This window comes from Sebastes umbrosus, chromosome 2 (genome assembly GCF_015220745.1).
Source record: "Sebastes umbrosus isolate fSebUmb1 chromosome 2, fSebUmb1.pri, whole genome shotgun sequence".
NCBI lineage: Eukaryota > Metazoa > Chordata > Actinopteri > Perciformes > Sebastidae > Sebastes > Sebastes umbrosus.
Genome location: NC_051270.1, coordinates 41,409,907 through 41,422,469, shown reverse-complemented (window position 1 = coordinate 41,422,469; position 12,563 = coordinate 41,409,907). Strand labels below are relative to the sequence as shown.

The window sequence follows — 12,563 nt, the reverse complement described above, 5'->3', positions numbered from 1 at the left end:
TGAAAATCAACATAGCCTATTGAAACTCTGTGGTATTGAAACTTTAAACAGGGGACAAAGGACAAACTGATATCTCAAAGTTTTTCTACTAAGAATTTTTTTTGAGGTAAGAAAGTAATTAATTGTTTAATGGATATTAAATTGTTTTAAATATATGTATATTCTTGGTAGTTTATTGTGGTCCTTGGTGTTTATATGAAGGTATTACTTGTTTCAATTGCACCCGTATGCTGTTACAATCGCCCCTGCACGTTGGGCAGATGTAACATTTGACTTGTAGTGTTTCAATCAATATTGTGACTCTAACATTGCTGTTAAAAACATTTGATGACTGTTAACAAGTAGAACACAAATACAAGTTACGTATATAGAAATTGTATCCATATAGCTCAAGAGGTTTTTGAGTAATGACATCAAAACCAAAAAAATTTACAATTGCCCCGGTCTCCCCTACACAACTTTTTGATAATAGAATACATTTTAAATATGATATGAGTCATGGTTCTATAATCCTGTTATAACTCAGACTGTTTTTGAATGTGCCACAGAGTAAGAAGAGGGAGCAGCCATGTCAGAGAAGAAGCCACGAGGCTCGGACACGCGTCCCAAATGTGGCCTCCGCAGCTGGAGTGCAGACAGTTATGTCTGGCGGGGGAAGAAACGTTCCCGGAGGTCTCGCAACGGGTCGAGTCCCGGAGGGCTGGAGGCGGAGGGGACGGAGGAGCCATGCGTGCGATCAACATCCTGTCCGAGGCGGCACAGAGAGAGAAAGTGTAGCTGCAGCACTCTCGGGGACGCACTGACGTCTGCAGACATCGATGTAGTGTGTCGGAAGGCCTTGTCCCGCCGCTCTCTGCGGCAGAAGTTTCAGGATGCGGTGGGCCAGTGTTTTCCTCTGCGCTCTCACCATCACCACCACCATCATCACCACCACCCATCGGGCTCCTCGCGACCCTTCTCTGTGCTCTTCTGGTCCAAACGCAAGATCCACGTCTCAGAGCTCATGCAGGACAAGTGTCCCTTCTCGCCCAAATCTGAACTGGCCCGATGTTGGCACCTTATAAAAAGTAACGCCACCCACCCAAGTGCCCTGAAGGATATGGAGGCTCCCCTAAAACCCAATGTCTCATCCTCCTCTACCTCCCCACCACAGACCCCTCTCTCCTGGGAGGACATCTGCTGCTCTCCTGGTCCTGGAGGCACCAGTCTGGAGGACTGGGACCCTTCTTATCCTCATGGGGGAGCAGAGGGCAGCTGTGGCCACACTGACTACATCCTTGTCCCGGATCTCCTCCAGATCAACAACAGCTCCTGTTACTGGGGTGTGTTGAATCGCTTCGAGGCGGAGGAGCTGCTGGAGGGCAAACCAGAGGGGACGTTTCTACTCCGAGACTCTGCCCAAGACGAGTTCCTCTTCTCGGTTAGCTTCCGACGCTACAGCCGCTCCCTGCATGCACGCATCGAGCAAAACGACAATCGTTTCAGCTTTGATGTGCGCGACCCATGCATGTACCGGGATCCCAGTGTGACAGGACTGCTGAGGCACTACAGTGACCCAGCCACCTGCCTCTTCTTCGAGCCCCTCCTTTCCCGGCCGCTGCCGAGGACCTTCCCTTTCACCCTCCAGCACCTGTGCAGGGCTGTGATCTGTAGCCACACCACCTACCAGGGCATAGACAGCCTGCTGCTGCCTCCTCAGCTCAGAGACTACCTCCGACAGTACCACATTAAGTGTGACGGGGCCTGCGCTATGTGACAGTCCAAAGCAGACCTCAAACCATGGAAGGCAAAGATGAGACAAGCAAAGGCAGGTTCTCTTGACAAAGAAGCAAGAATACTGCCATTGAATTAGTAGCTTTGCTGTTGCAGATCTTTGTGGTCTAAAAGGTGCTGAACTGGAGAGTTCTTCAGGATGTTTGTTGATAACCAAACCTACAAAGCCTTCTCTACAGGTCTGAATCCATATACTGTAGGAACACATGGACGTAATCTGTCTTTCTTCAGTACTAAGGGACAGTTTGAAGCCTTGGATTTAGGCTTTCTGCTTCTGGCCATCTTGACAGCTACTGGAACTAATGTCAAGATACACTGAGACACTGTAATTAAGCAAATATGCCCCAAAACACTTGCCTTAATATCCTTAATGGATTCACACCAAGACATTCATCTTTAACCCTCACTTTTTGTGGAATATTGACTCTTGAAGTTGGAGCATTTTCCCTTTTGACTTCAATTCAATCAGAGTTGTCTTGTGGCAACCCTGTCTCCTACAAAATGACGTTCCCATACAACTAAACTACATTCTCAATTACATTCAGAAGGAAACCCTTATAAAAAAGAAGTATACTTCAAATTTATTTTATGAAGTAAACTTAAGTATAGTTCAAATATTTTCCCAAGTATACTTTATGTAATTAGTATACTAATAGCAATGTACTTGTAGTATACTTGTGCACTACTTCAATACTTCTTGTGACTAAATTGGCCAACTTTTTAGTTTATAAAAGCATTCTTTTAAGTAAATGTAAGAGTAGTAGTCTTTGAGTACACAACTAGTTTACATCCAAGTTGTATTTTGCACTGCAACTATAATATGAATTATACTACAAGTGACCTTATGGGTATACTGTTAGTTATATACTTGTTACCCCCTTTTTAGTTTACACTTTAAAGTATACTCTCAGTAAACTACTAGTTTAATACTTTTTACTACAAGTATACTTGAACATTTTCTTTAGGTTAACTTATAGTACTTAGCCAAATATACTTATACTTTTCTGTATACTTTTCAGTAAAAGCCAAGTATACTTGGACTTTTCTGTATACTTGCCAAGTACACATAGGCCCTGTTCAGACCTGGTATTAACATGCTTCCTCAGTGATCGGATCACAAGTGGACAGCTTTAAGTACAGGTGTGAACACACTCAAGACACATTGAGGACACATAGAGATCGGATCTTTCAGACCACATTCAGAGGTGGTCTGGGCCACATATGACCACATTCTTTTAGCAGTGTGTAGTGAATGAGTCCTGACCACAATAAGGACCGCCTACTCTACTGACATCCCGCTGGGATCCGCGGGTCTCTGCGCTCTTCATGTGAATAGACAGGCAGACTGTCTGCATCGCAGCATGGAAACAGCCTCTGTGCTCTACTGTAATCTGTCGGTACAACTGTATTTTATTAAAATATATCATATTTATAGGCTACATAATCTACAGACTATCAGACTAGGCACGCAAAGTGCATTATTATCGTACTATCGGAGATGTGTCGCTGTTTTTGTTCTGATGCTTTGCACGGAGCTGACACCCGACCGCCCGCTCGCTCTCTCTCCTCCCGGCTCTCTGGAGCTCTGTACCCCGCTGTTGTCTGGCAAAGGCAGCGGTGCCAGTGGCGTGGAGGTCCCCGGGGACCGCCGGTACAATAACCTTTTATTGTGATGTTAATAAAATGTACCCGAATTCACGAATATGTAGGATATTACTACTGACATTCCTGTAATATTACGTCACAAAGGCTGCTGTAGTAGTGGACACTCAAGACGCATGTTGAGAAGCATTCTAAAGCCAGGTGTGAACAGACGTACTTAGAGCTGTCCACTTGTGATCCGATCACTGTGGACTCATGTTAATACCAGGTCTGAACAGGGCCTTAGACTTTTCTGTATACTTGATGGTATAAGCCAAGTATACTTAAGTATAATTTTAATAACTGTATGTAAGAAGCATAATAATTAATAAATTAATATTTTTTTGTTAAGTATATCTCTGATAAGTACATAACAAGTAATCTGAAAGCATACTGTCTTATTTGAAGTATTTTGTCGTGTATTACGGTCCCAGTTTTAAACAGTTTTAAAAATGTAGTCAACACTACACGAAACAAAAAAGCAACAAAACTACTTGGTTAGGTTTATTAGGCTACAAAACATTACATTATGGTATGGCTTAAAAAGACTATGTAAGGGAACGTTGACTTTTAGTTTAACACAGGACCGAAACAGCGATCTCCTGGGGGAAAGTCCGTTGTTTGTTTGAACCATCTGCCCCCCCCTCCACCCTTAGTCCACTTTCTCTCTTGTTATACTCGTTATTATACCACGTAACTTTCAATAACATTATTATTCCACGTAACTTTCAATAACATTATTAATCCATGTTACTTTCATTAACAGTCGGTCGTTTTACTCCGTCACTTGCTGCGGCCATCTGTGGACTATTTGTGATACGTCAAAGACAAACCGCCTAAACATAATTGAGAATGCAGTTTAGTTGTATGGGAACATAAGTTTTAGGAGGCAGAGCTGCTTGTGTTGGCATCTAGTATACTGTATATATAGTGGCCACTAGAGGAACTGCACCTTTCATGGTTTCCTGGCTGAGACCAAACTTCCTTTAATGTTCCTTAATATCATAAATATGTGATGCTTTATTATGGCCTTATCCTGCACACAACTGGTGCTGTCAAAGGTTCGAGGTACAGAGACTCAAACTGCATATAGTAATATCCTAACATTATTAATTCTTCATTACCTTTCAAACAAAACATTTTTAGACCTCTTCCCTTGCAAGGGTGAAATGGCGCAGAGCAATCTGCTCCAATATCGCCACATAAACACTGCTTAAGTCTAACTAATCACAAAATTCAAACCACATCTCCCTCCAAAGACTTTGTGAGGTTATGAACAACATTTACCTCCTTGTGGCAAACTGAAGACAAGTGGACTGATTTCATCTGCTACACAAAATGGATTCAAGCTCTGTTATGGGTGTCACCTCTATATGCCTTTCAACAGCTCTTCTTAACAAACAGAAACGTGAGCTTCAATAGGACTGTATTCTTCTCTGCAGCCACAAGATGGCTGTACAACTGCACTGATGGGAAGACATCATCTGCTTCACTTGTCTGTCTCCTCTCACCACTCAGTTGCCTCTTTATTCAGTCTCAGCTGAAAGCTCCTCTGTAAATGAATATTTAACATCAGTTGTGCCTCAACAACTTTCACAAGTATTGTTTTTGGTAAAACTGTTTACATGTTGGAGTTATGGTGTCACTGAGAGCTCAACACACTGCAACTTAAAGGGGACAGATCATGCTCATTTTCTGGTTCATACTTGCATTTTGGATTTCTACTAGAACATGTTTACATTCTTTAATGTTCAAAAGACACATTATTTTTCTCATACTGTCTGTCTGAATATACCTGTATTTATGCCTGTCTCTTTAAGACCCCCTCCTGAAAAAAGCCCAGTCTGCTCTGATTGGCTTGTGAGGAAAATATGGTGCAAAGGTAGTTCTCAAGCTGTGGGTGATATATTCTAATGAGACATGATATAGTAAGGGGAGCCAAATCTGATTGGCTTGTTGAATCACATCTTTTCTGATAGGCAGCCCACAAAAAAACTGACTGGGTTGTCTTATTTCAGTTTGTGTGTTGATAGGCACCCCAGATACCCAAATATATGTGAACAAGCACTGAAAAAGTGAATTTTTCATGATATTTCCCCTTTAAGAAAACACATGCAAATAGAAAAACATCGTCACCAATTTGACAGCATATGTGCAGCATTTACAGCTTGGACACACTGGGAAAATGAGCAGCGTATGGCGGCTACCTCGCTGAATTGCTGCGTCTCTCACGTGTGTGGTGTCCACACCAGAATTTCTGCTGCTGCCACCCGTTTCTTTCTACATAAAGTTTGCCTTTCATGATGGCGATTTCATTTCATTAAAAATGTCATATTTATTTTAGACAGAAAAAAGTTAAGAAGCGTGTGTTTATTTGTAATAATCCACAATTAAATGCCGGTACTAGTAATTTATGGAGCCCTGCAAGTCACTGCATTTTCCACAACACTGTTCTGCAAATATTTCATAATAAAAGCCTTTTGTAGCCATCACGCACTGCTCAAGCAGCTTTTGTGGCCCAGCTGTTAGAAAAAGAAAACACTGCAAGGTGAGGAAACACAAACCAATACAGAAATGTTGCAAGTGGCACAGAACACAACAGAATATTTTTTCAGAATTTCAGATATTTGTTGTTCATCTACCATTGACATTTTGATGATTACTAGCTTTCCACTTCAAATCTGAATCATGCAAACTTTAAAAAAGTACAACATTAGTTTGCTTCCATTAAGGGAATACAACTGTTTTCTTCACTTGGTTCTGCTATGTGTATTTGGTTGTTTTTTCTGTTTGGTGGAGTTTTTTTCCTAAATGCTGCACACACGTTGTCAAATTGATGAAGACATTTTCTTCATTTGCTCATGTTTTGTCTCTTTGCATGTGTTTTCTTAAAGGGACTGTTTGTAACTTCTTACACGTATAAATCTACCGGGTCGGTTTCCCATGTGCGCTCGCATATGCGCGCTCGAGTGTGGCTACGCTGTTCAGACAAGACTCCAACACAAACTACACGGAAGCACCGAAACCGCAAAGTAATATCTAGTGAAGACCGTCTTGCAAAACAGTGTCAACTCTTCCTGCTCCAGCCCCCCCGACCACGCCCAGAAGACACAGGGGAGACCGTAGCTTTGGTCTCCAGGGCCGGAGTCTCTGCTCCTCTGCTCCGCTGCCTGCTTTCACTCACACACCGCGCGTGTTCTCGCACTCCACTCTCACGTGCATGCGCACACACTCCACACTGCAGAAGAGTTAGTTTAGCTCTGAGAATATCTAGTGAATGTTCAGTGGACGTTTGTGCAGAAATAACTGCTGCAGCTCCTCCAGACCAACAGAGGTTTCCCGTGTCTTGTGAAGTGACGGAGCTCTGCAAGGAGAAACGTTGACTTAACGGCCACAGTTGTCGCTGTTAACAAGCATTTCTGAAAGTTACAAACAGTCCCTTTAAAGGAACAGTTTTTATAGCATTTCGGGGATCTATTAAATATAATTTTCATAACTATGTTTTCTTTAGTGTATCATCACCTGAAACTAAGAATCGGCATGTTTTCGTTAGCTTAGAATGAGCAGTATATATCTACATAGGGAGCGGTCCTCTTCAGTTGGTTGCAAAATGCAACCTCACCACTAGAAGCCGCTAAATCCACCACACTGTCCCTTTAATCTGCAGTGCTCTGAGCTCTCAGGGCCACCGTAGAGTGGAGGACAGTCCACAATAGGACCAAGCAGTATTCTCAAATACTTAAATCCCTGTGTTTACCCCCTCGAGGCACATATTGTATTCACCACACTGATACACAAACCAATAAATGCCCTTTACACCGCCTCTGTGGTATGACTGTGTCTCAGGTTTTTTGTCATGTCTGGACTGATTTAATGGTGCAGCTCCAGTCATGCTTATTCATCCATACATGTTCATGCTGCAGCTGTGTACTTGTGTCACAGTCAGACAGGCTAATGGGACGGAAAAAGCTGCTTTTGAAGTATCGCTTTGAAAACAATTCATCCCACTCTCTGCAAAGGACACCTCTAAATGCCAGCGCTTCAGCAGAGCACATGGAGAGATAAGGACATGAAAAAGACTATTTCTTCCTCATAACTGGGGTGAAATTCAGATTTCTTTCAATTGATTCATGTCATTCATGTCATCTCCAACTAGCAGTGTGAGGAAATCTGCCCTGAGGGGACTTGTATGAATACAAAACAGTGATTGAAATATTCATCATACAACCATTAGGATTTCAGGCATAAAAAGTTTGTTTTTTTGTCAGAACTTGTAATACAGATTTTACTTCTACATGCTCGAGTAAATTGGCTGTTCCATTTTGTGTTTTCCTATTCATCAAAGTTTTCTATTTCATTATTACTGTTTCAGTTTATTCATTCATTAATTCATTATCTGTAACCCCTTATCCTATTCAGGGTGGGGGGGGGGCTGGAGCCGATCCAAGCTGACATTAGGTGAAGGCGGGGTACACCCTGGACAGGTCTCCAGACTATCACAGGGCTGACACACAGAGACAGACAACAATTAAAACTCACTTTCACACTTACAGGACATTTAGAGTCAACAATGAACCTGCATGTCTTTGGACTGTGGGAGGAAACCTGAGCACCCGGAGAGAACCCAGGCTAACACGGGGAGAACATGCAAACTCCACACAGAAGGACCTCAAGCCGGGTTTGAACCTGTGACCCTCTTGCTGTCGGGTGACAGTGCTAACCACTGCACCATCATGCAGCCCTGTTTCAGTTTAGATATACGGAATTAACTTCTGGTTCTTTAATGCGATATGCACAACTATTATAATTCTTAGTTGTCAGGCTCCCTCCAACTGCAGCTACTTATACCAATATGTGTAAAAGAAAGAAAATCACTAAATTAGAATATAAGACATAAAGATATACGATAGTGCAGAAGTTAAAGGGACTGTTTGTAACTTTTTACATGTATAAATCTACCGGGTCGGGATCCCATGCGCGCTCGCATATGTGCGCGAGTGCGCTCGCATATGCACGGTTACGCTGTTCAGACCGCTCCGTTGCTTGCCTTCACTCACACAGCGCGCGCGTTCTCGCTCCACCTCACGTTCTCGCTCCACCTCACGTTCTCGCTCCACCTCACGTTCATGTGCGCACACTCCACACTCCAGAAGAGTTAGTGTAGCTCTGAGAATATCTAGTGAATGTACAGTGGACGTTTGTGCAGAAATAACTGCTGCAGCTCCTCTAGACCAACAGAGGTTTCCCGTGTCTTCTGAACCGACGGGGCTCCGCAGCGAGAAACGTTATCGTCTACGACTGGGTGCCGGTGTCTCCCCTGTTCACTCCGGGCGCAGTCGGGAGACGATAACATTACTCGCTGCGGGGCTGAGGCAGGAAAAGCCAACACTAGGATCAGCATTGATTCATGGAGAGACCTTCGTCTGGTCAGCTAACATTACTGCCAAGCAGCTGAAATATAGAGTGATATTGTGCTTTTAGCTGACGTGTGTCGCCTCTATGTTTTGAGCGATGCTCGTTCATGTCTATTTAGAGCGAGCAAGCACGAGCCCGATGCTGACTTTCATCGACTTAACGGCCACAGGTGTCGCTGTTAACAAGCATTTCTGAAAATTACAAATAGTATCTTTAAAATATAGGAATAAAATATAATATAATTCTGTAGACAGGTGTACAGTTATAGTAAAATCTATACATGTATGTAAACAGCCAAACAGGTTGTGCAGTGAGTATTAAATGTATATACGCAATGAGAACAGTTTGTAGGCAGGTTAGGTATGCATATAGCCTACTGTGGATAATGGTGCAGTGGTTACTACTGTCGCCTCCCAGTAGGAAGGTTCGTTACACATGTGGAGTATTTCTGTGTTATGTTCTCCCTCTGTTGCGTGGGTTTCCTACGGGGTCAAAGAAATAGAAATAGTACAGATAAATAGAGAAAGTAAAAGAAAGTAATACTAAAAAAAGTAAAATAAGAATAAAAATTAAAATAGAAAAACTATACGAGAGCATATTGAGACAAAAATGGCATGGTAAAGTGATAGACACCAGACTAATATATGATTAAGTAAGGGGAAAGGGGAGGGTCTTTACTTTACTTTATTTATGATCCCCATTAGTTATTACTGCTGTAACAATCCACAATAAACAAAACCAAATTAAATAAAAATAAGAGACAGTAAGTAGATATTTCACATTCATAATGTGACCTCACACTGATTCAACCAAATAATAGATATAGTAAAATAGGTATTTAAAATGATATATAACTGCACAATAGTGTACAGTAAAGCATTACCTAAGTTAGCACAACAAATATAATCAACCTAAAGAAAAGATGCTGTTACTGCATTATGGCAAATTGAGGATTCTACACCTTTTGAACAGGTGTCATACTGTGGACTATAAGTCGGGGTATTTCAGCCTCTGATGCTTCAATTTTGACCAATTTTTAAAAAAGGTCTTTCTTGAGTTCCTCAACTTTATTGAAGAGCAATATTAAATCACTGGAGGTAGACAACTTTGTACAATTGATGAACCTTTGTCTGAAGCAGGAAGAGAACGTTATCGTCTCTGACCGCAGTGGGAGGGAGACACCACCACCCGGTCGGAGACGATAACGTTTCTCGCTGCGAAGCCCCGTCACTTCACAAGACACGGGAAACCTCTGTTGGTCTGGAGGAGCTGCAGCAGTTATTTCTGCACAAACGTCCACTGAACATTCACTAGATATTTTCAGAGCTACTAACTCTTCTGCAGTGTGGAGTGAGCGCGCATGAACGTGAGGTGGAGTGAGAATGCGTGCGTTGTGTGAGTGAAGGCAAGCAGGCAGAGGAGCAGAGGAGCAGAGGAGCAGAAGAGCGGTCTGAACAGCGTAGCCACACGCGAGCGCGCGTATGCGAGCCCGCATGGGAAACCGACCCAGTAGATTTATACGTGCAAAAAATTACAAACAGTCCCTTTAAGGGTTTTTTTGTGGGTGTCTTAAATGCATGTCGGCTTATGGCACTTGTATGTGCATGACACAAATAAACAATAGCACCGACATAATCACAATTAAAAGCATACACAGCACTTAGTTCTGGTAAAGAGGCAAAATCATAAGAGGAGGCTTCAAACTTTGAGAGATGTAAAAATAATCTTGTTGAGAGATCAAAAGCTGAACTGTAGGCCCTATTTCGTTCAAACAACATTTAAACAACATTGAATCAAATTGTATTTAATAGTGCTGTGTGATGTGTGATGTGATGGAAATTGTGGATTTAAGGCTTACATGCATGTAATCGGAATAAAATGTCCTCTGTATGAAATGTAATCTTAATCTGTTTGAAATGTAATCTGTTTGAAATGTAATCGTATGGTTTTGTAATTTTAAGAAACACATGTTGTAAGCATTTATGATGCTGCAGGGCATGGGAAAAGAGCTTCTGTTAGATTTCACTACTGTGTTAGTTTTTCCTTTTGTTTCGATCCCCTGCTGTGGAGGATGTTGACACCAGCACGGAGACATGTTCCATGGTTGTCTGTACTTCTTTATAAGGCTGTATGTAATTCATTACAGGGCGCTCACATTCACTAGGACTGATGCCATGTGGGCACACATTACTTTAGAATTGATAGACATATATTGTGTTTTGTGCATTTAGTTGTCTCTGTCTCATCACTCTCTAGACAGCAACTCATTTTAGGTTGCCATGACATTGCCTGGTTTAATCGTAACATATTTGTGCAGAAACATCACAGATCCCAGTTGTGAAATGTAATTTACTCAAGTATACACTGAAGCCTACTTAAATACAATTTTGCCATTCTTGTAGTTACGTATCTCTATTTTTATGCTAATTTCTACTTTGTGTCCATTTTGGAGGCAAATATTAGCCCATACTTTTTACTCCACTATGATTTATAGATTATTAATACAAAATATAAATTAACTAATACATCCAAATTTTAAGTCTTAATCATTGGTTTTCATACTGCTTTTTATCCCTTGTGTTTATTTATTTGAAGCACTTTGGGCTGCATGATTGTATGAAAAGTGCTATATAAATATAGTTGAGTTGAGTAGTAAATCATATTTATTAGGCTATATATATAATCAACTAATAAATTATGATGTAATATTCCAGCAGTATATAAAGTAGTTAAAATTAGCTCCACCTTTACCAGCTGCAACGTTAATCTAATTTACACATTAGTGCATCAATAATTAGCCTATAATTCAGTAACATAATATAAATTATTCTGAAATGGACCATTCTGCATAATGAGTCCTTATAGCCTACTTTTGGTACTTTAAGTATATTTAATACCTTTATACTTTTACTAACAACGTATTTTGACACTGCAGTATTTCTACCTTTACTTCATTAAAAGGTGGGCGTACTTCTAACCACTGACACAACTATTTCAAAACACTCCTGCTGCGTGGCTCCAACCTAGGAGGGGTTACGACTGTTGCGTCATGACGTAGGTGGCGGGAGTCGTGACGCTGCGGTTCGTTGTTTTTAACGCAGCGCGGGAGATTCAGGAGAAGAGGATCGAGTCTGTGGAGACAGTCAGGGAAGCTGTAAGTTGTAACACGAACTCTCCTCTCGAGTCAGAACTAGTAAGAGAACCTCGTTAAACGTGTCGTCCCGTAAACACCGATCCGACCGTTGACTTTGACGTGTGTAACGGAAGTTAGCTAACGGAACGTCCTTTGGCTGTTAGCGTTAGCTCAACTCTTCAGCTAGCTCAGAGAACCAGAGGCTAATCATGACAGGGCAGGGTTGGGGTGTGTGACAGATGTGTAATGTTCCCGTGTTAAAGTCCTACCTTCACCTATTGGTTACTGTTGCTGTTTATGTCTGCTGGTTTAGTGAAGATGCCTTGTGAGAGGAAGCCGATGCGCTACGGCCACTCGGAGGGACACACCGAGGTGTGCTTCGATGAATCTGGGAGGTGAGTCCTTGTTAAAGGTACTTCTTCACTGTCTGGGACTGCTAATGTTGACATCAATGTGATCTGACTGCTCATTCATAACAGTCTTTTTTAGTTTGACACTATCATTGTACACAGTGCTTGAAGTGGATCCAAATCACATCCACTACTCCCCTTATTCACGTGTATCCTCTATAGTAGGCTTATAATATTACAATTATATTCCA

General features: G+C 41.8%; 2 protein-coding genes across 3 annotated transcripts in view; both read left to right on the top strand.

Moving 5' to 3' along the window:
• The first annotated feature begins 560 nt into the window (after positions 1–560).
• socs4 (suppressor of cytokine signaling 4) lies at positions 561–1,937 on the top strand. The gene has a single exon (XM_037796457.1). It carries the CDS (start codon positions 569–571, stop codon positions 1,754–1,756), a length of 1,188 nt encoding a protein of 395 aa, XP_037652385.1. The 5' UTR covers positions 561–568; the 3' UTR covers positions 1,757–1,937.
• Positions 1,938–11,791: 9,854 nt separating this feature from the next.
• wdhd1 (WD repeat and HMG-box DNA binding protein 1) overlaps positions 11,792–12,563 on the top strand; it is a 40,427-nt gene continuing 39,655 nt past the window's right edge. For both annotated transcript variants that reach the window (XM_037796445.1, XM_037796436.1), the window contains exons 1-2: positions 11,792–11,983; positions 12,276–12,357. In XM_037796445.1, the coding sequence (XP_037652373.1) occupies positions 12,281–12,357 (77 nt within the window). In that variant the 5' untranslated portion in view covers positions 11,792–11,983; positions 12,276–12,280. The remainder of the gene's footprint in view (positions 11,984–12,275; positions 12,358–12,563) is intronic.

Bases quoted from the DNA above. Each gene is read 5' to 3' on its own strand.
- socs4 (XM_037796457.1), top strand. From the start codon at position 569: ATGTCAGAGAAGAAGCCACGAGGCTCGGACACGCGTCCCAAATGTGGC.